The sequence below is a fragment of the Salmo salar genome, chromosome ssa04 (genome assembly GCF_905237065.1).
Source record: "Salmo salar chromosome ssa04, Ssal_v3.1, whole genome shotgun sequence".
NCBI lineage: Eukaryota > Metazoa > Chordata > Actinopteri > Salmoniformes > Salmonidae > Salmo > Salmo salar.
Window position 1 is genome coordinate 4,559,047 of NC_059445.1, and position 24,017 is coordinate 4,583,063.

The 24,017-nt window shown below is 42.9% G+C and overlaps 1 protein-coding gene across 1 annotated transcript; it reads right to left on the reverse strand.

The window, feature by feature from the left end:
• Nucleotides 1-2,584: 2,584 nt before the first annotated feature.
• Nucleotides 2,585-21,137, reverse strand: LOC106597650 (NACHT, LRR and PYD domains-containing protein 5). Its single transcript, XM_045716340.1, has 18 exons — nt 20,935-21,137; nt 20,544-20,710; nt 18,642-20,442; nt 18,384-18,557; nt 16,401-16,574; nt 16,148-16,321; nt 15,718-15,891; nt 11,328-11,374; nt 10,627-11,191; nt 9,334-9,569; nt 8,706-8,743; nt 8,247-8,311; nt 6,457-6,671; nt 6,019-6,278; nt 5,737-5,862; nt 5,464-5,596; nt 5,349-5,378; nt 2,585-3,494 (listed from the first exon to the last, which is right to left on the reverse strand). The coding sequence occupies exons 1-18, from the start codon at nt 21,048-21,050 to the stop codon at nt 3,160-3,162; spliced, it is 4,830 nt and encodes a 1,609-aa protein (XP_045572296.1). The 5' UTR covers nt 21,051-21,137; the 3' UTR covers nt 2,585-3,159.
• Between the last annotated feature and the right edge of the window lie 2,880 nt (nt 21,138-24,017).

Genomic DNA, 24,017 nt, shown 5'->3' on the forward strand with positions numbered 1-24,017 from the left:
GGCATTGAGGTCTGGATGCCCCCTATATGGATGAAATATAATTTTGAAAATGTAATTACCCATTCAATCACCAAGCCCACAAAAGTATGTGGACACTGACAGACTATGTTTTTTTTCAAACCTCCATAAATCACTAATGCCGGCCCCCATAAATTTAGGCCCGTAGTATGGTGGTCCCATAGTGGACATTGAGGTCTGGATGCCCCCTAAATGCACTTAAAACCATTTTGAAAATTTGATACCCATTCAATCACCAGGCCCAAAAAGGTGTGGCGATGGACAGACTATGTTTTTTTAAAACCCTCCATAAATCACTCAGGCCGGCCCCCATTGATTTGGGCCCGTAGTAGGGTGGTCCCATAGCGGGCATGGAGGTCTGGAACCCCCTTAAACCCCCAAAAAACACCAGGACCACAGTTGGACTTAGTCTCTGGAGTGTAAGGAAAAAGTGGGCACTTCGTCACATTTTCGACCAATTTCTGAAATTTTCAAATAATGATTAAAAATACTTCCCGAGGGGCTAGAGGTCCCAAATTGTGGCTCATACCCTCTCTTGTGATGGGCAACAATTACCCCATGTTTAAAAAAGTTTGCATCCATAGGAAGCTATTGGATCCGCCACCTACACATTTTTTCACCAACTTAAAACACGATTTTCTATTATACATTTTTATAGAAAAACGGTTTTAATTAGATGGAAATGCTCATCTATGTGTGCGCTTTCATGCAAAAAAAATAACCCCATCCAAATTGGAGTTGTACTTTTTGAGTTATTAAAGGTTAAAGTTTATTTTGGTGTACCGGATTTTGTCCCCTGACAGCGGAGTACACTGAAAGGTGTGAGTGACAGCGTGTAGACCAGCCATGTACCGGCGCGATTTCAGAAACCTGGTTTTCGACAACAAGAGTTCCGTGTCCTAGAAAGACGGGGGTGGTGGCAAACTAAGCCCATATAGAAAATGAGAAACGGACACTTTTGAGGGTTGTGGGCCCCTCAGAACCATGGTACTTTGGACCATATCCCTTCGGCGACCGATTGGTGGTTACTTAACCAAAGGCCTTGGGCCTTCAAGGGCAGTGAACCATTCTCTGAATCCCAATCAGAGTGCCTCTTTTCAGGCATAATATCTAATGTGTATAGCCCTGGATGCCTATGGAAGTACCAGGGCAGGGCACTGGCCTTTGGGCCTATGGGCCTATGGGCCTTTGGTCCTTGGGTCTTCAAGGGCAGTGAACTATTCTCTGAATCCCAACCAGAGTGCCTCTTTTCAGGCATAATATCTAATGTGTATAGCCCTGGATGCCTATGGAAGTACCAGGGCAGGGCACTGGCCTTTGGGCCTATGGGCCTTTGGTCCTTGGGTCTTCAAGGGCAGTGAACTATTCTCTGAATCCCAATCAGAGTGCCTCTTTTCAGGCATATTGACAAGTGTGTATAGCCCTGGAAGCCTATGAAAGTACCAGGGCAGGGCTCTGACCTTTGGGCCTTCAAAGGCAGTAAACTATTCTCTAAATCCCAATCAGAGTGCCTCTTTTCAGGCATAATATCTAATGTGTATAGCCCTGGAAGCCTATGAAAGTACCAGGGCAGGGCTGTGTGCTTTGGGCATTGGGCCTTTGGGCTTTGGGCATTGGGCCTTCAAGGGCAGTAAACTATTCTCTGAATCCCGATCAGAGTGCCTCTTTTCAGGCATAATATCTAACGTGTATATCCCTGGAAGCCTATGAAGGTACCAGGGCAGGGCTGTGTGCGTTGGGCATTGGGCCTTTGGGCCTTTCTGGTTCCCAGGCTCTGGGGAAAAAAATCCGATGGGTGGATCCCAGGTGGGGCTCGAACACCAATCAGCAGATCATAAGGCTCATTCGCTACTCATACAGCCAACTGGCCTTTGATGAACAAAGAGGCAACGAGGTGAGGTTTCTGTTTAAATTTCCCTCCAGTCCAATTGGTCTGATATTGGCCCACAGCTGGGGCATATTAAGCCCTTGTTAGGGTAAGAGGTTAGGTTTAGAGTTAGGTTTACAATTAGGGTTATGGGTAAAAGGTTCAAATCTGTCGTTCTGCCCCAGTGTTCCTAGGCCATCATTGTAAATAAGAATTTGTTCTTAACTGACTTGCCAAGTTAAATAAAGGTTCATTTAAAAATGTTAATTAAAATGGGTTAAGGTTAGGGTAAGGGTTAGAAAAAAATTGGATTTTGAATGGAAATCAATGTTAGATCCCCGCGAAGCTAGAAGAACAAAACTAATGTGTGAGTATGTGTGTGTTAACTGGGTACTACGTCGCAGTCTGATCACTACAGTTCATTTCTTTGACTATTTAAAATACATCCAACTGTTTCACCAGGCAACAGATATATCCCAAAATGACAGAGGATAAATTGTGAGTCAATGACTTGTTTCCATGGCGGTCCTCTATTGGTTGGCGATGGCGGTCCTCTATTGGTTGGCCATGGTAGTCCTCTATTGCTAATAACCCAACCGCCCAAATATATGTTATGAAGTGAAAACCTGAGGCCCCCACCAGCTAATATAGAACATGAACTGTAGGCAGAGACGGGGGAGCGAGTTTTTGAAAGGTGCGTGCAGGATTGTTTTATTTATTTAACCCCATCTCAACATATATATATTTTTTACCATTCCCAAAAGCATTTGGCGCACCTAACAGTTAGGTACTATAGCTCAGACTTACTTACTAATGCCAGATAGCTTAAAATAATGAAAGAAAAACATCAATGTAAATTGCACTAGAATGATACATTTATAGATTTTTTAAGGTATTGTTTTCACTTTATTCAACCCGACTGCCAGACACCCGCCCTTCATCCACACAGTATTTCATGACCCTAAACCCACGTATTTAACCATGGGGACTGCAGATGAGACCCACACATCACTAGTTGGTACCCCAACACTGTTACTATCCATTAGGTTGCTACCCCAACACTGTTACTATCCATTAGGTTGGTACTCCAACACTGATACTATCCATTCTACCATTAGGTTGGTACTCCAACACTGTTACTATCCATTCTACCATTAGGTTGGTACTCCAACACTGATACTATCCATTCTACCATTAGGTTGGTACCCCAACACTGTTACTATCCATTCTACCATTAGGTTGGTACCCCAACACTGTTACTATCCATTCTACCATTAGGTTGGTACTCCAACACTGTTGATCTGAAGCAGTGAACAAAGACAGGGGTCCAGCTCCACAAGAAGGTTGATCATCCTGGAACTTGACTCAGTTCCTTTTCTCAACACCATGTCGATGATGTCACGTGCCTTCTCTGCCCTCTCAGCTATCACCTTCACTGACTCCATTTCCTCCTGGTTGATGACTGTGTGTTGCAGGAGTCCGTCTAGCAGTTCATTCAGGACAGGTCTTGACACTCGTTTCACAAACTCTGTCCGTACAGAACGCAGCTGCAGTTTTGTAGAAGCAGTCCGACTGCTCTCAGCCGGATGCCCTGCCCCCAACACAGCACCTGAGAGAGTCAGGTTACAAAATAACTACATTTGTACATTTACATTTCAGTCACTTAGAAGCAGACTCCTAAAATAAAAGTATTGAGAAAACATATCTTACAATAACGACCTGAACATATCACATATTCACATTTAGGGACGGTTTCACAGACATAGAAAAACAGTCTGGGGCATTCAGAACCAGGCTAATCTACATCAAGTCCTGGAGGAGATGCCATTGGGTCATTCAGAACCAGGCTAATCTACATCAAATCCTGGAGGAGATGTCATTGGGTCATTCAGAACCAGGCTAATCTACATCAAGTCCTGGAGGAGATGTCATTGGGTAATTCAGAACCAGGTTAATCTACATTTTCCACATTTTGTTACGTTACAGCCTTTTCCTAAAATTCCTTATCAATCTACACACAGCATCCCATAATGACAAAGCGAAAACAGGTTTTTGCAAATGTTTACAAATCTATTAAAGATAAAATAGAAATACCTTATTTACATAAGAATGCATTGATACTCGAAATTGAGCTCAGGTGCATCCTGTTTCCATTGATCGTCCTTGAGATGTTTCTACAACTTAATTGGAGTGAGACTGTGGTAGATTCAATTGATTGGAAGGCACACACCTGTCTTTATAAAGTCCCACAGTTGACAGTGCATGTCAGAGCAAAAACCAAGCCATGAGGTCGAAGAGCTCTGAGAAAGGAAAATCTCGAGGCCCAGATCAGGGGAAGGGTACCAAATAAATTCTGCAGCATTGAAGATCCCAAGAACACAGTTACATCCATCATTCTGAAATGGAAGAAGTTTGGACCCACCAAGACTCTTCCTAAGAGCTGGCCGCCCGGCCAAACTGAACAATCTGGTGAGAAGGGCCTTGGTCAGGAAGGTGACCAATAACCCAATGGTCACTCTGACAGAGCTCCAGAGTTCCTCTGTGGAGATGGGAGAACCTTCCATAAGGACAACCATCTCTGCAGCACTCCACTAATCAGGCCTTTATGGCAGAGTGGCCAGACAGAAGCTACTCCTGAGTAAAAGGCACATGACAGCCCGCTTGGAGTTTGACAAAAGGCATGTAAAGACTCTCAGACCATGAGAAACAAGATTCTCTGGTATGATGAAACCAAGATTGAACTCTTTGGCCTGAATGCCAAGCGTCACGACTGGAAGAAACCTGTCACCATCCCTACAGTGAAGCATTGAGGTGGCAGCATCGTGCTGTTTGGGATGTTTTTCAGCGGCAGGGACTGGGGGACTAGTTAGGATCAAGAGAAAGATGAACGGAGTAAAGTACAGAGAGATCCTTGATGAAAACCTACTCCAGAGCGCTCAGGACCTCAGACTGAGGCAAAGGTTCACCTTCCAACAGGACAATCACCCTAAGCACACAGTCAAGAAAGCACAGGAGTGGCTTCGGGACAAGTCTCTGAATGTCCATGAGAGGCCCAACCAGAGTGCGGACTTGAACCCGATCTAACATCGCTGGCGAGACCTGAAAATAGCTGTGCAGCGACACTCCCCATCCAACCTGACAGAGCTTGAAAGGATATGCAGAGAAGAATGGGAGAAACTCCCCAAAAACAGGTGTGCCAAGCTTGTAGTTCATTACCCAAGAAGACTAGAGGCTGTAATCGCTGCCAAAGGTGCTTCAACCAAGTACTGAGTAAAGGGTCTGAATACTTATGTAAATGTGATATCTGTTTTTGCTTTGTCATTATGGGGTATTGGTGTTAGGATTGATGAGGAAAGAAAACAATTGAATCCGTTTTAGAATAAGGCTGTAATGTAACAAAAAAGTGGAAAAAGTCAAGGGGTCTGAATACTTCCCGAATGCACTAACTCTCATGTTTACTTACTTGTTGAACGGGTGTCAGAGATGTATTCATCTGAAAGATAAACAACATGAGGTTATATCACTCTAAATAGCATCTGGTACTAAAGTACAAAGTTATGATTGACATGTGCTCCTACCTATTGGCACAATTTCTTTCCATGCTATCCTCTCATCATCACTGAATAACTGCATCTCAATGTCAATCCCTGTCATTTTCACAACTGCCCTGAAAAAGCTTGGTGTGGTGTCTCTATGTATGAGATGAATCCTCTGGAGGGAGAGAGAGAGAGAAATTGCTTTAATCATGTTTTCCATGCCAATAAAGCCATTTGAATTGAATTGAGAGAGATTAATGCATAGAAATGTGACTTAAATATCAGATTAATGTTCTTAGTCTACTAAAACTGTACCTGTGGATTGATGGCGGTAGAACAGGGAATGTTCAGTCTGAAGGAACTATTCAGTTTGAAGGACTGCTCTGGTCTGGAGATGAGAATCCTTGAAGACCCTTGAGACTTTTCCTGTTGTTCCACAGCCTGTGAAACGAGGCATGGAATACACAGCCAGTCAATGTATAGTCTAATTCAAACATTATTCAGAAAACTAGCAACACACTTATCTTCATATAATGAGTGTCAACATAAACTGGACCACTGGTTAGTTAAGGTCATCTCTATAATAATGAAACTCACCAGTATTTGGCCGGGGTTACTGGGGAACAGGTATAGGCGTGGAATTAGTGTTTCCTTCATCACTGTCAGATAGAGCATCAGCTCACAGTGGACATCTACGTTCCAAGAAAGGATATAGCTCAGTATAACAGAGATAGCTGAGAACTTGGGATGGAGAATCTTAGCATGGAATCTGGTGACCTCATGCACTTCCTCTAAAGACACTCCATGTTCCTCTACATGAAGAATCTTCATCTCATTCCTCAGGGAAGGGTTGGTCCCTGAACAACACAATAAAAAGGAGACAGAAAGACAAATATTGTATTATTCATCCAACTAAAACACAAAGAATATGCAGTACCAGATCACAGTAAACACAAACTCCCAGAATAGTTCATTCATTAATTCATGAAGTGACATGGAAATGTCTTTCTGAATACTATTTCTATATGGTTATACCTAAACAGACAAAGTGTGGCAGATGAACTTCCTCCAGTTCACCTAACTCCATAGTGATGTCCAGCAATGGACCACCTTGTGTGTACTGCATGTCTTTCAGAAGGTGACTGTAGGGTTCCCAGTTCCTGAAGTGATACTTCAGAATGACATCTCTCTCACACAGCCAGCGGAGCCCAGACACTGTGCACTCATAACTCCCTTTGGGTGTCATGTGCCTGAGGGCAACAACAAGATATGGTAGAGAGGGTCAATGGTAAAATGGAGAGGTTGGATTAGAAGACTATTCCCAAAAGTAATGGGGAAATACACTAGCAGGTGGAATGAAATGTTAAAACCTGTTGGGGCTAGGGGGGCAGTATTCGCATGGCCGGATAAGAAACGTACCTGATTTAAACTGGTTACTAATCTTGCCCAGAAACGAGAATATGCATATAATTAGTAGATTTGGATAGAAAACACTCTAAAGTTTCTAAAACTGTTTGAATGGTGTCTGTGAGTATAACAGAACTCATATGGCAGGCCAAAACCTGAGAAGATTCCATACAGGAAGTGCCCTGTCTGACAATTTGTTCTCCTTCTGTGGCATCTCTATCGAAAATACAGCATCTCTGCTGTAACGTGACATTTTCTAAGGCTTCCATTGGCTCTCAGAAGGTGCCAGAAAGTGGAATGACGTCTCTCCTGTCTCTGGGCGAAAAACAGCAGGAGATTTTGTGAGTGGTCAGGCTGAGAACAGTGACACTGGAGATGCGCGTTCATGTGAATTCTCCATTTTTTCTTTCAGCCTTTGAATGAATACAACGTCGCCCGGTAGGAATATTATCACTATTTTACAAGAAAAATAGCATAAAAATTGATTTTAAACAGCGTTGGACATGCTTCGAAGTACGGTAATGGAATATTTTGAAATTTTTTGTCACGAAATGCACTCGCGCCTCACCCTTCGGATACTGACCTGAACGCACAAACAAAATGGAGGTATTTGAATATAACTATGGATTATTTGGAACCAAAACAACATTTGTTGTTGAAGTAGAAGTCCTGGGAGTGCATTCTGACGAAGAACAGCGAAGGTAATGCAATTTTTCTTATAGTAAATCTGAGTTTGGTGAGGGCCAAACTTGGTGGGTGTCAAATTAGCTAGCCGTGATGGCCAGGCTATGTACTCAGAATATTGCAAAATGTGCTTTCGCCGAAAAGCTATTTTAAAATCTGACACCGCAATTGCATAAAGGAGTTCTGTATCTATAATTCTTAAAATAATTGTTTTTTATTTTGTGAACGTTAATCGTGAGTAATTTAGTAAATTCACCGGAGGTTTGCGGTGGGTATGCTAGTTCTGAACATCACATGCTAATGTAAAAAGCTGGTTTTTGATATAAATATGAACTTGATTGAACAAAACATGCATGTATTGTATAACATAATGTCCTAGGAGTGTCGTCTGATGAAGATCATCAAAGGTTAATGCTGCATTTAGCTGTGGTTTTGGTTTTTTGACATATATGCTTGCTTTGAAAATGTCTGTGTGATTATTTTTGGCAGGGTACTCTCCTGACATAATCTAATGTTTTGCTTTTGCTGTAAAGCCTTTTTGAAATCGGACAATGTGGTTAGATTAACGAGAGTCTTGTCTTTAAAATGGTGAAAAATAATCATATGTTTGAGAAATTGAAGTTATAGCATTTTTGAGGTATTTGTATTTCGAGCCACGCGATTCCACTGGCTGTTGACTAGGTGGGACGCAAACGTCCCACCTTGCCCAAGGAGGTTAAAAGTAGTTATTTTACCTGAACATTGTCACTCCCTGGACAGTGGAAGTCAAGGGTTCAATCTGAAGCCAGTGTGTGGAGTCCTGAACAAGGACAAGCATGTCAGTAATACATATGGGGCCTGTTTCGTGGACACAGATTGAGTCTAGTGCTGGACTAAAAAGCATGCTCAATGGAAGTTTCAATAGAAAATTATTTACGGTCCAGGACTAGACTTAATCTGTGTCTGGGAAACTGGCCCATTAACCAAAGTAACTAATCTAATGTATTTATTCAATGTTACATGGAATGCTGGTGATTTATCAATTAAACTGTCTAATGACAAAATATGACAACAGCTAAAATCCTGCATGACTACAAGCAGAACACAGGACTGTCTATATCCCAGTATGAATGGTTGGTCAGTACACACCTGGCTTTGAGACTGTGCCTGACTCCTGCAGGTATGTAAAAGTAAGAATTGACATTATTACTTACCTCAACATGTTCACAAGTCTTGCAGCTCGGAGGAATCCCTGAAGTTAAAAGTAGTTCTTATTTAAAATGGGCAATCTCATGGAATAATGAATGAATAATTATTAAATAGACTTGTAATAAAAATGAATATAAGTGATCAACAGTCTCAGAATGTACACTCATTAGCATACCATAATCTGACATTAGTGTTATATTAATTAATGTTTGTGGAAGCAGGATACATCGTTCTGGTCCATGTTTTGTAGATGTTGGGGGCCTGATTTCTGGTAGATCCTAGGATGAGAGCTTAAAGGTAGAGTCAGCTAAATGATTTTGTACGAGCAGCATCACAGATATTGTGATGAGCAAGATGCCTGACTTCTCTCTCACACAGTCACACACAGTATCTGCCCATGTGCAAGGGTTCTCTTCACTCTCTTACAGAGTGGTAGTCACGGGACCAAAACAGCAGATACATTTTGCCTTGCTCTTAGTTGTTGTAGAAATTGACCCACTATGCTGTTTACTTTGCTGAATCTACCTTTAAGTTTTTTTGACCAAATAGATCATGATTGTGTTCCTTGCCTGGGACTATAATGAACGCTTTTATCGTATTTTGATTTTAAAACAATTATCAGGTAACACTCACATTTCTCAGGTCCAGGCTTGATACAACTATCTCCACCATGGTCTCTGGTGTTCTCAGGTCCAGGCTTGATCCAACTCTCTCCACCATGGTCTCTGGTGTTCTCAGGTCCAGGCTTGATACAACTCTCTCCACCTTGGTCTCTGGTGTTCTCAGGTCCAGGCTTGCTCCAACTCTCTCCACCTTGGTCTCTGGTGTTCTCAGGTCCAGGCTTGATACAACACTCTCCACCATGATCTCTGGTGTTGGTAAAGCAGAAGGATAGTTAGTGATTAAACTAAATACAACTTACAAAGGCTTGATACAGCATACATACAGTCTGTCTGTCGGTCCAACAGAACACATTAAAACACACCACTACTACTAATCTAACTGTCTGTAGGTCCAACAGAACACATTAAAACACACCACTACTACTAATCAAACTACTACTAATCTAAGCCCGTAGAAACACATTGAATAACACATGGAAGACAGTCAAAAAATAAATCATAAGACAAGGTTTTGAAGTGTCTGTCCTACATGTAGGAGATATAAGAAATCTTTGGAAATATGTTTTACACATAGTGACTAACCCCTTTTTAGGGTTAGGCACAACACTACCTTCAAATGGAGAACACCATCGTGTTCGTGAGAATCTCCCCTTTCCATTGTGGGGTCAAATTAATTTGTAGCCAAACCGATTCGGACGCTACAAACAGAAGTTGGCACATCGACGGTTCTGACTTCAGATGAGTCCCCTGACAAAACACCCTAGCTCTGCCACCTTTCACATGGATGCGGTGGATTGAAACACAGATATATCTATCTTTAACTGACGGATGTGTCACACCCTGATCTGTTTCACCTGTCCTTGTGATTGTCTCCACCCCTCCAGGTGTCGCCCATCTTCCCATCATCCCCTGTGTATTTATACCTGTGTTCTCTGTTTGTCCGTTGCCAGTTTGTCTTGTTTGTCAAGTCAACCAGCGTTTTTGTTCTCAGCTCCTGCTTTTCCCAGTCTCTCATTTTCTCGCCCTTCTGGTTTTGACCCTGCCTGTCTTGACAACTTAGCCCGCCTGCCTGACCACTCTGGCTGTACCTGACCCTGACCCTGAGCCTGCCGACCTGTACCTTTGTCCTACCTCTGGTTTACTGACCCCTGCCTGCCTTGAGCTGTCTATTGCCTGCCCCTGTTGGAATATTAAACCATTGTTAATTTGATGTGTCTGCATCTGGTCTTACCTTGATACCTGGTAGGATGATTGATGAGGATTTTGTTATTATGTTACCTAGATTGATTGCTATATGACTCACCTTTGATTGTGTTGATCATCTATTTGACACAGAGTCACTGAAGAGGAGGAAACCTCAAATCCAAACCCAGGATAGAGGGGTTCAGTGAATCTGGTGTGTTCTGTGTAAAGGTGTGTCAGTGTACCAGAGGAGGACACACTATAGAAGGACAAAGTACCAGCTGACCAGTCCAGATACACTCCAACTCTGTTAGGATCAGGATCAGAGATGGATCTTCTGACACTGACTCCAGGATGGTAAAAGTCATAACCACTATCAGAGCAGAATAAACACCAGGACTTCCTATTGAGTCCAATCCAACTGTCATCCTCATCTCCCTTCCTCTTCATTCCTTTGTACACCACACCAATGTAAATCTGGTCACCATCATTCTCCACCTCCCAGTAATAACGACATCCAGATCCAGATAAGCCTTCTCTACAGAGAACTTGGAAAAGACAATCAAATCTGTCTGGATGGTCTTCATAATGCTGCTTCTCTGCCACCCATGTCACCTTCCTGTTCCCCTCAGAGAGTACCAGGTGTGGGTTTACTGTATTTGGGTCCAGGGTGAGATGACAGGCATCTGTAGACAAAAGGAGAGTTTAATCAAACCACTTCTTCATATAAAATGTTGTTTTGTAGTTACAGTGCAAGTATTGATTAGTTACTATGATACTATAGTTCTGAATATACAGTTAATTAGGATTAAAGACACTTACATTTCCTCAGCCCTGATTTCAGCCTGCACTCTCCACCATGATCCACACTGTAGGAGAAACAGGTTATTGACTGACAAAAACCTAATAAAGCAGTCAACATTTAAACCATATTGTTTTGTTCTGGTGCACTATCCAAGTTCATTACTAGAGACATACAGGTATTCTATCCTACCTACTGCATACAGAACAGAGTACAATTCGTTACTAGAGACATACAGGTATTCTATCCTACCTACTGCATACAGAACAGAGTACAATTCATTACTAGAGACATACAGGTATTATATCCTACCTACTGCATACAGAACAGAGTACAATTCATTATTAGAGACATACAGGTATTCTATCCTACCTACTGCATACAGAACAGAGTACAATTAATTACTAGAGACATACAGGTATTCTATCCTACCTACTGCATACAGAATGGAATACAATTCATTACTAGAGACATACAGGTATTCTATCCTACCTACTGCATACAGAACGGAATACAATTCATTACCAGAGACATACAAGTATTATATCCTTCCTACTACATACAGAACGGAGACATACAGGTATTCTATCCTTCCTACTGCTTACAGAACGGAGGCATACAGGTATTCTATCCTTCCTACTGCATACAGAACGGAATACAATTCATTACTAGAGACATACAGGTATTCTATCCTACCTACTACATACAGAACGGAGTACATTTCCAACAGGATATCAGAGATGCAGAAGAAGAGTATTCATGTGGTGATGATGTATGCTGTGTTGGAGTGCTAAACCTGCTGAGTAAACTTCCCCTTAATTCTACCATCATGTCCTCATGTTACTGAACCTACTCCACTACATACAGTGGCAAGAAAAAGTATTTGAACCCTTTGGAGTTACCTGGATTTCTGCATAAATTGGTCATCAAATTTAGACAAAAATAGACAAACACAGTCTGCTTAAACTAATAACACACAAACAATTATACGTTTTCATGTATTTATTGAACACACCATTGTCACGATGTGGCCCTTTTGGGGTGTATATCGTGGCTCCCCTCTTACTCTCTCTCCCACATCAGGTTTTACAACGGTCATAAATTCCTGCTAGAAACTCTCTCTCTTCGCTGCCATGGAGTATGGAGTAAGAGAGCCCATGGAGACCAAAGAACTTTAGAAACTCCTAATCCTCAAAATGGGAGAATTAAACAATATTTCCATTTTTGAGAATGTGGGAATGCTCCATGGACACTTAAGGGACAGTCATGTCGCGTGTGTTTCATTTGGTGATCTCATGAAGGACAGGAAACACACATAACTATATCTCTTAATTAAAAAGTGTACATTTCCCAGCTGTCAGGTTTACTTCTGAATGTTGTACAAGATGAATTAATAAGTATAAGAATACTTTGGAAAGATAACAATGTGATTTAGTCTTCTAAATGAGAATTGGTTGTTTTACGGTAATTTATTCAGTCAGTAGCCACGCCCAGGTGGGTACAAACATGATGAGACCCGCCCCTTTTCTACTCAAGTATAAAAGCCCCCGTGACGCAATTCACACCAGACCATGCAAACCACAGTGTAAGCTAATGTTGCAAATGGTCAAATTTTCTACGATCAAAACATGGCAGATGATGCTGGTTAAATTACAACTCTACCAGAGGATAGACAATATGGAGCTAACGCTACATGTTGAAATGGTTAACTTCTTTGGGATAGGGGGCAGTATTTTCACGTCCGGATAAAAAACGTACCCGATTTAATCTGGTTACTACTCTTGCCCAGAAACTAGAATATGCATATAATTATTAGCTTTGGATAGAAAACACCCTAAAGTTTCTAAAACTGTTTGAATGGTGTCTGTGAGTATAACAGAACTCATATGGCAGGCCAAAACCTGAGAAGATTCCATACAGGAAGTGCCCTGTCTGACAATTTGTTGTCCTTCAGTTGCATCTCTATCAAAAATACAGAATTTGTGCTGTAACGTGACATTTTCTAAGGCTTCAATTGGCTCTCTAAAGCCGCCAAAAAGTGGAATGGGGTGTCTGCTGTCTCTGGGCGAAGAACAGCAGGAGAATTTGTGAGTGGTCAGCCTGGGGACAGTGACACTGGAGACCCTTCGGATAGTGACCTGAACGCACGAACAAAACGGAGCTATTTGAATATAACTATGGATTATTTGGAACCAAAACAACATTTGTTGTTGAAGTAGAAGTCCTGGGAGTGCATTCTGACGAAGAACAGCAAAGGTAATCCAATTTTTATAATAGTAATTCTGAGTTTAGGTTGTCCCAAACTTGGTGGGTGTCAAATTAGCTAGCCGTGATGGCCGAGCTATGTACTCAGAATATTGCAAAATGTGCTTTCGCCGAAAAGCTATTTTAAAATCGGACATAGCGATTGCATAAAGGAGTTCTGTATCTATAATTCTTAAAATAATTGTTATGTATTTTGTCAACGTTTATCGTGAGTAATTTAGTAAATTCACCGGAAGTTTTCGGTGGGTATGCTAGTTCTGAACATCACATGCTAATGTAAAAAGCTGGTTTTTGATATAAATATGAACTTGATTGAACAAAACATGCATGTATTGTATAACATAAGGACCTAGGAGTGTCATCTGATGAAGATCATCAAAGGTTAGTGCTGCATTTAGCTGTGTTTTGGGTATTTGTGATGCATGCTAGTTGCTTGGAAATGGCTGTGTGTTTTTTGTGTCTATGTACTCTCCTAACATAATCTATTGTTTTGCTTTCGCTGTAAAGCCTTTTGGAAATTGGACAACGTGGTTCGATTCAGGAGAAGTGTATCTATAAAATGATGTAAAATAGTCCTATGTTTGAGAACTTTGAATTATGACATTTTGTGGTTTTAAATTTGGCGCTCTGATTTGTCACTGGCTGTTGAATAGTGTGGAACGATTTCGTCCCACCTCGCCTAGAGAGGTTAAGAACTACAACTCTATAGGCCACGGAGACCATACAGCTGTAGTTTTGGCTGAACAGTTGGAAAATGGTTCAACTCTGAGACTATCGATTGGATTTAATAACTGGTTGACACTCCTTTGGCAGCAATAACCTCAAACCAAATGTTTTCTGTCATTGCGGATCAGACCTGCACAATGGTCAGGAGGAATTTTGGAGCATTCCTCTTTACAAACTGTCTAAGTTCAGCAATATTCTTGGGATGTCTGGTGTGAACCGGACTCTTGAGGTCATGCCACAGCATCTCAATCGGGTTGAGATCAGGACTCTGATTTACTTCTGTGTTTTGGGTCATTGCCCGGTTGCATCACCAAACTTCTGTTGAGCTTAAATTGGCGGACAGATAGCCTTCCTGCAAAATGTCTTGATCAACGGAAAAAATGAATTCCCAAATTTATGATAGCAAGCTGTCCAGGTCATGAGGCAGCAAAGCAGACCCAAACCATGAGGCTCCCTCCACCATACTTTCCAGGTTTTGATGTTGGTGTCCTGTGCCTTTTTTCTCCACACATAGTGTTGTGTGTTCCTTCCTTCCAAACAACTCAACTTTAGTTTCACCTATCCACAGAATATTTAGCCAGAGGCGCTGTGGAACATTCAGGTGCTCTTTTGCGAACTTCACATGTGTAGTAATGTTTTTTTTTGGTCAGCAGTGGCTTCTTCCGTGGTGTCCTCCCATAAACACAGTTCTTGTTTAGTGTTTTACGTATCGTAGACTCGTCAACAGAGATGTTAGCATGTTCCAGAGATTTCTATAAGTCTTTAGCTGACACTCTAGGATTCTTCTTAACCTCATTGAGCATTCTGTGCTGTGCTCTTGCAGTCATCTTTGCAGGACAGCCACTCCTAGGGAGAGTGGTAACAGTGCTGAACTTTCTCCATTTATAGACAATTTGTCTTACCGTGGACTGATGAACATCAAGGTTTTCAGAGATACTTTTGTAACCCTTTCCAGCTTTATGCAAGTCAACAATTCTTAATCTTAGGTCTTCTGAGATCTATTTTGTTCGAGGCATGGTTCACATCAGGCAATGCTTCTTGTGAATAGCAAACTCACATTTTGTGAGGGCTTTTTTATAGGGCAAGGCAGCTCTAACCAACATCCCCAATCTCGTCTCATTGATTGGACTCCAGGTTAGCCAACTAATGAAAAGTCATTAGCCTAGGGGTTCACATACTTTTTCCAATCTACACTGTGAATGGTTAAATGATGTATTCAATATAGACAAGAATAATTTGTGTGTTATTAGTTTAAGCACACTATATTTGTCTATTGTTGTGACTTAGATGAAGATCAGATCAAATTTGACGACCAATTGATGCAGAAATCCAGAAAATTCCAAAGGGTTCACATCATTGGTATTGTACCTGTATGACACGACCGCTGCTCACACCATTAGGACATCTACTCTGACTTACTTCAGCTTCATCAGTTTATATGTGGGATCCACCAGAGCAGCTGAAAGCAGTACCCCTGCAGAGTCTCCTGGGTGATTGTAGCTCAGGTCCAGCTCTTTCAGGTGGGAGGGGTTTGACCTCAGAGCTGAAGACAGAGCAGCACAGCCCTCCTCTGTGACCAGACAGCCAGACAGCCTACAGAGAGACACAACAGCTGACTAGGTTGGTGTATTGGTGTCAATCATCTTGTAGGACCAATACATTTGTCCATGACACAAACATTGTGATGAAATATTCGATTTTCAGAGTATTTGTTTTACTAAGATCAGTACCGACCTGACTGAAACAGCTGTACTTACCCCAGTGTGTGTTTACAGTCTGGATCCTCCAGTCCAGCAGACAGCAGTGTAACTCAGCTCAGTACCGACCTGACTGAAACAGCTGTACTTACCCCAGTGTGTGTAGTTTATAGTCTGGATCCTCCAGTCCAGCAGACAGCAGTGTAACTCCTGAGTCCTGCAGGTCATTGTCTCTCAGCTCCAGTTGTTTCAGTTGTGAGTTGGGTGAACTCAGGACTGAGGCCAGATCTGAACAGCAACCCTCTGTCAGACCACACTGACCTAGACTAGAGGGCAGAAGAACACATAATTAACACATGTTTAAAACATCCACATAATAACTCATACTGAAGATATTTAACTCACACTAGTGTCTGTATGTTGCAGAGTGGACTGCTTAGTCCATCACAGAGCAGCTTCACTCCTCTGTCTCCCAGGTCATTGTAGCTGAGGTCCAGTTCTCTTACGGGGGAGTTTGGTGTCTGCAGAACTGAGGCCAGAGTCTCACAGGATTCATACGTGAGGTTACAGCCAGACAGTCTGAAGAGAGGAAATATGGTGATACACCGTTGCTAACACAGTCTAGACCTCTGCAGCCAGAATAACAGCAAAGTACACTGAACAAAACAATATAAACTCAACATGCAACCACTTCAAAGATTGAACTGAGTTACAGTTCATAAGGAAATCAACTAATTGAAATTAATTCAGTAGGCCCTAATCTATGGATTTCACATGACTGGGAATACAGATATGCATCTGTTGGTCACAGATACCTTTTTTTTAAAGTAGGAGCGTGGATCAGAAAACCAGTCAGTATCTGGTGTGACCACCATTTGCCTCATGCAGCGCGACACATCTCCTTTCGTATAGAGTTGATCAGGCTGTTTATTGTGGCCTGTGGAATGTTCTCCCACTCCTCTTCAATGGCTGTGCGAAGTTGCTGGATATCGGCGGGAACTGGAACACGCTGTCGTACACTTTCGATCCAGAGCATCCCAAACATGCTCAATGGGTGACATGTCTGGTGAGTATGCAGGACATGAGAGAACTGGGAAATGTTTTAGCTTCCAGGAATTGTGTACAGATCCAATATGGGGCTGTGCATTATCATGCTGAAACATGAGGTGATGGCGGCAGATGAATGGCACGACAATAGGCCTCAGGATCTCGTCACTGTATCTCTGTGCTTTTCAAATTGCCATTAATAAAATGCAATTGTGTTCATTGTCCGTAGCTTATTCCTGTCCATACCATAACCCTCCTGCCACCATGGGGCACTCGGTTCACAAAGTTGACATCAGCAAACCTAAAACGACGTTGGATGCGGCTTATGGTAGAGAAATAAACATTGAGTTCTCTGGAAACAGCTCTGGTGGACATTCTTGCAGTCACCATGCCAATTGCATGCTCCCTCAAAAAGCGTCATGTCTGCAACAGTAGTCATCAAATGCTCTGAAAAAAAATTCTCTGCAAAAAACAAATAAATTGCTAGCTAGCTAGCTACGTCTTTCTTCGCTGGACCTGTGTTTACAATGTATCCAATTTACTTCGCTGGATCTGTGTTTACAATGTATCCAATTTGGGTTTTGCTTTCTGTAACTTTGTTGCATGTTCTCTCTGCATGTATAGGTGCTAATCACATCATCATATCTTTTCCAACTGTCTCGTTATCTGTTTTGATTGTGCATTCTAGAATGCCCTTCTAGCCAATCAGAAATGAGCCTTCAACAATGCTGAGGAATAACTCATGTTAAAAACATACCAACTCACTCAAGATATTTAACCTTTGTGTGGTGCCTCCAGTAATGTGGCCGGGGAAAGCCACTGTTTTGAGCATCAGCCACACCCCACAACCAGCATTGTAGGCTGCAGCAAGCTAGGCTGCAGGGCTATATCCACACCTGAGACCACTTAGCCTCGTTATGCTGCAACGCACCTGGGACATTTAAGGTGTTGCTTTAGTTCAGCAAGAGAGAGCTTCTGGCTGGATATTGTGGTCTCCACAGGAAAACAAGCCGGACTGCAAGTGAAACTGGGTAGCAGCCTAGCTAGTTTTCATTAAAGTTAAGTCTAACTCTAGGTTCAGATCATTAGAGCCTTTTGTTTTCAGTTACAGCTTGAGAACCTTTGTGATTCTATTATTTAGAATAAATATGCCAGCAGGTTTAATCTCCTATGTCTTAGACTGATATTGTTCCATCCTGCTAGCCACACCAAAAGAGTCGTTACATTTGTTTAATACATTTATCACATGTTATGTATATGTTAAAATAATTTTAACATTCATAATAACTATGAATAAATAAACAACAAAGAAACAGTGGATACTAAAGATAGTTAACTCACACTAGTGTTTGTATGTTGCAGAGTGGACTGGTTAGTCCAACACAGAGCAGCTCCAGTCCTCTGTCTTCCAGGTCATTGTAGCTGAGGTCCAGTTCTCTCAGAGGGCAGTTTGGTGTCTGGTGAATTGAGGCCAGAGTCTCACAGGATTTATATGTCAGTTTACAGCCATCCAGTCTGGAGAGAGGGAGATAATCTGTTAGATATACAAATCCTCCAGAATAACGATACTGTAAACATCAACTCAATAACAGAACTTACAGTGCTCTCTTGCAGGTTTTCACTACCGGCATTAACCTCTGATAACCTTTCTCTGATGTGTTGTATCTCTTCAGTTTAAACTTCTCCAGCACCTCCTCTGACATCAGTAACAGGTAGGCCAGGGCTGAACATTGGTCAGGTTTTAGTTTTATTTCTGAAAGAGTTCCTGAATGCAGGGAGGTCTGCATGTCTTCAACTAGAGAGTTGGCACCAAGTTCATTCAGACAGTGGAACAAGTTGATGATCCTTTCTGGTGAGGATTCCCTTTCGATGTTGTCTGAAAGGTATCTGACTGTTCTCTCAACTGTTTCGTCATTGGTCTGTGTTGTACTTCCTGTCTGTGTCAGAAGGCCTCGTAACAGATTCTGACTGGACTCCAGTGAGAGACCCAGAAGGAAGCGGAGGAACAAGTCCAGGTGTCCATTCTCACTCTTCAAGGCCTGGTCCACTGCTCTCCTGTGTAAGTCAGACAACTGGATTGACTCCTTCTCTTCATCATCACCAGTAGGGGAGAAAACATTTTCCTTCTTGTCCAGACATGATTCTATAGCATGCACTGCTGCTAGAAACTCCTGAATGCTCAGATGCACAAAGCTGTAGACCTTGTCTTGGTACAGGCCAGATTCTTCTTTAAAGATCTCTGTACACAATGCTGAGTACTCTGATGCCTCTGTGACATCAAGGCCACACTTTCTCAGGTCCTCCTCATAGAAGATCAGGTTGCCCTTCTGCAGCTGTTGGAAAGCCAGCTTTGCCAGTTTCAGGATCATCTCTTTGTCTGACTGAGACAGTTCCTTTGGGTTTGTCTCTGTGGCTATGTTGTACTTCCTGTTCTTCAGAATTATTTGGATGAATATGAAGTGTGAGTACATCTGGGTCAGAGTTTTGGGGACTTCATCCTTCTCTGCCTCTTTCAGTATCATCTCAAGCACAGTGGCTGATATCCAACAGAAGACTGGTATGTGGCACATGATGTGGAGGCTCCTTGATGTCTTCATGTGTTTGATGATTTCATTGGCCAGATTCTGATCTGGGATTTTCTTCCTGAAGTATTCCTCCTTCTGTGGATCATTGAACCCTCGTACCTCTGTCACCTGGTCAATACACTCAGGAGGGATCTGATTGGCTGCTGCAGGCCGTGAGGTTATCCAGAGGAGAGCAGAGGGAAGCAGATTCCCCTTGATAAGATTTGTCAGCAGCACATCCACTGAGGTTGGCTTCGTGACATCACAGCACTTCTCATTGTTTTTGAAGTCTAGAGGAAGTCGACACTCATCCAGACCATCAAAAATGAAAACAATTTTGGTTTCACCATCTTCAATGCTGTCAATCTCTTTCAGCTCTGACAAGTAGTGGGAAATATGTTGCATCAGACTGTATTGGTCCTTTTTCAGGTTCAGATCACGGAAAGGAAGAGGAAACATGAAATTAACATCCTGATTTGCTTTTCCCTCTGCCCAGTCAAGGATGACCTTCTGCACAGAGACTGTTTTTCCAACACCAGCGATTCCTTTTGTCAGCACAGTTCTGATATGTTTATCTTGTCCAGGTAAAGGCTTGAAGATGTCGTTGCATTTGATTGGTGTCTCTTGTGTGGTTTGATTCTTGGATGCCATCTCTATCTGTCTAACCTCATGTTCATTATTGAGCCCTCCACTTCCACCCTCTGTGATGTAGAGCTCTGTGTAGATGTCCTTGAAAAGACTTTGGTTTCCATGGTGTCCAATTCCTTCAGATATGTGTTGATACTTGTGTTTCAGTTTAGCCTTAATGTCTTGTTGGACTGTCAGCAGAGTTTGACCTGTAGGAAAACAATGAGAGTTGGGACTCATAAGTTTGTGTGTGTGTTTTATAAGGGCTTTTGTACCGTTCTTTGTAATATTGTATGAAACACAGTCTTACTTCTTCTGTCCAGAAGGTTGTCTGTGATCTTTAATACATCCTCACTGTCCAAACTCTCCACTTCCTTATTGTCATCTGGTAATGGTTCCTGGCTGAAAGCAGGTGGCTGATCACTCTTCATTGATAGCAGGCTGGTTGTAGGGGACTCTGCTCTGGGCTTCTGAACACTGAACAAAACAGGGAGACAGATCACCTCATCAATATCTCATCAATACCTCATCTACTTCCTTTTAACAACTGTATAATGGAACATCTATAAGTCCTGATGTTTCTTTATAAAGATACAGTTTTAAGTGAATGATGTAGACCAACATTTTATGTCATTTGGGAACACTTTTCTCTTAGTTTTATATCATTAAGAGAACTGTATATTTTACATTGAATCACTTACCTCATAGAACTGGTGTCTTGGGTAATTTTGGAGGCATTGGTCCCCTCCTCTCTCTCCCCAGAGAGACTCATTTTAGAGGCAGTGGTCCCCTCCTCTCTCTCCCCATATAGACTCATTTTAGAGGCAGTGGTCCCCTCCTCTCGTTCCCCAGAGAGACTCGTTTTAGAGGCAGTGGTCTCTTCCTCTCTCTCCCCATATAGACTCATTTTAGAGGCAGTGGTCCCCTCCTCTCGTTCCCCAGAGAGACTCATTTTAGAGGCAGTGGTCTCCCTCTCTCTCCCCAGAGAGGCTCATTTTAGATGTAAGTCACAGCTCACTCAGCTACAATGAGAGATAACAGAACAGTCAATATTTCTGAACATTGAAGAACCATTAACAATGACAACACATTTACTGTCTGTTTAAAACAGAGACTTCATGTGATTTGACTTGGGTCCCCATTAGCTGACTCCATAACAACAGCTAGTCTACCTGGTTGGATCCTCTGACTCCATAACAACAGCTAGTCTACCTGGTTGGATCCCCTGACTCCATAACAACAGCTAGAGTACCTGGTTGGATCCTCTGACTACATAACAACAGCTAGTCTACCTGGTTGGATCCCCTGACTCCATAACAACAGCTAGTCTACCTGGTTGGATCCCCTGACTCCAGAACAACAGCTAGTCTACCTGGTTGGATCCACTGACTACATAACAACAGCTAGTCTACCTGGGGTACACAACTAAAAAGACGTTACAGTTTAGATTGAAAGACGGTAGTAGACATTACGAACATTTACCAAGTAGACATTACAGACAGTTAAAATAGCTGGCAGGTATTTATTCTATACCAAGTGTAAGGTTCTGCTTTTTCTTTGTGTTCTGGAACGTAGCCCTGTTTCTTTGTGTTCTGGAACGTAGCCCTGTTTCTTTGTGTTCTGGAATGTAGCCCTGTTTCTTTGTGTTCTGGAACGTAGCCCTGTTTCTTTGTGTTCTGGAACGTAGCCCTGTTTCTTTGTGTTCTGGAACGTAGCCCTGTTTCTTTGTGTTCTGGAACGTAGCCCCCTGTTTCTTTGTGTTCTGGAACGTAGCCCTGTCTTTCAATTTTGTTTGTTGATTTCACCTGTGTTGTTTCTCACCTGGCCTCATCAGCTCCCTATTTAGTTCAGTTCTTTCTGTTTGTATGGTTGTGAGGTATTGTTTGATTTCTTTGACTTTCTACCTGTATTTAACCATTGCCTGCTTGTGACCATGATTCCCTGCCTTCTGCGAAGGCTTAATCAACATCTGCTGCGCTCTGCGTGAATCTACACAGTTTTTCCCTGAATATTCATTACAAAATACCTCAACTAAAAACGGAATGGATTCAGCGGTGCTACTGCGGCTCCTAACCCAGCAAGAGGAGTTTATGGGGAAATTTGCAATCTTCTCCGCCAGCCTATCCCTACTCTTCCGATGCCAGGTATTGTAACCCATAGCCCTCCTTCGTTCATATCCATGCCTGGAAAATATGACGGTTCACCTGGGAAATGTCAGGGATTTCTGATGCAATGCAGCAAATACATTGAGCACAACCCCACTATCTTCTCCACCCGACAAGAGCAGGGTGGATTTTGTTGTGTCTCTACTCACAGGCAAAGCCCTGGATTGGGCCACCGCCATGTGGACTGCCAACAGCACAGAACTCAGATCCGAGACCCATTTCCACACCCTCTTCAAAGAGGTATTCGATCACTCCCCTCCAGTCGTCCTATAGGAGACCTCCTCATAGAACTTCATCAAGGACGGCAATTCAGCTGCCGAGTACGCCTTTGAGTTCCGCACCATGGCTGCAGGGAGTGAATGGAATGAGGCTGCTTTACATACCGTCTACCGAAGAGGGCTCGCAGGGGAAATTCAGTGCCTCCGAAGTAGGAGCCATACTCTCTCAGCGGGTGGGAACACCTTCAAAATCACATATCTGTGCCTTCTTCTCGAGGAAGTTATCCCCCGCTGAGAGGAATTACGATGTGGGAAACAGAGAACTCCTCTCCGTCAAGCTAGCCCTCGAGGAGTGGCGCCACTGGTTGAAGGGGTGCAAACATCCCCTCACAGATCATCGTAATCTGGAATATATCAGAGGGGCCAAGAGAAACTCCAGACAAGCCGGCTGGGCTCTATTCTTCACATGCTTCCATTTTCATGTTACTTACATCCCTGGAAAGAAAAACGTAAAAGCTGATGCTCTCTCTCGCCAGTTTGACCTTCCGACCAGTAACTCAGACCCTACACCCATTCTGCCTTCCTCTTGCATTATGGTACCGGTACAGTGGGAGGTTCACTCTGCCATACAAGAAGCCCTAACCTCAGACCCGGCTCCTCCTGAGACACCAGCTGGGAAGAGTTACGTACCAGCAGCTGTTAGACCCCAACTGATGCAATGTTGTCACATGTCCTTGGGGTCAGGACATCTGGACATTACATGAACCACCGAACTTCTAGCCCGGAAGTTATGGTGGTCCTCACTGGCATCCGACGTAAGGGATTACGTACTTTCCTGTCCAGTCTGCGCCCAAACCAAAAGCCCTCGTCATCTCCCTTCCTGAATTCTCTGGTAATACCACCATCCTTGTCATAGTAGACTGTTTTTCAAAAATGTGTCATCTGGGTCCTCTTCCTCATCTACCTAATGCCATGGAATTGGCGGAGTGTATGTTCCAGCAGGTGTTCCGTCTGTATGAGATTCTGGAGGAAATCATCTCTGACCGTGGGCCCCAGTTTGTCTCCCGGGTGTGGCGAGCCTTCTGTGACCGACTGGGGGTCGCTCTCAGCATCTCTTCCCGGTAACACCCCCAGACCAACGGGCAGACGGAACGCCTGAACCAAGAAATGGGGAAGTACCTCCGACAACAATGTTCTACCTCTCCACACGACTGGAGTCGGTATATGGCCTGGGCCGAATACATTCAGAACTCACTCATGCACTCATCCCTCCGCATTACTCCGTTTCAGTGTGTCCTTGGTTACCAACCCCCATGTTTCCCCTGGGAGGTGGAGCCTGGTACTGTCCCAGCTGTCAACGACTGGTTTCGCGTAGTGAGCGGGTATGGGAGACCGCTCACC

Excerpts from the sequence above, each read along its gene's own strand:
- LOC106597650 (XM_045716340.1), bottom strand. The coding sequence starts at position 21,050 with ATGAGTCTATATGGGGAGAGAGAGGAGGGGACCACTGCCTCTAAAATG. Across the intron at positions 16,575-18,383 it reads TGCAACATACAAACACTAGT|ACTGTCTGGCTGTAACCTCA; the intron begins GTGAGTTAACTA and ends TCCTCTCTTCAG. Across the intron at positions 11,375-15,717 it reads TATAAACTGATGAAGCTGAA|TGTGGATCATGGTGGAGAGT; the intron begins GTAAGTCAGAGT and ends TTTCTCCTACAG.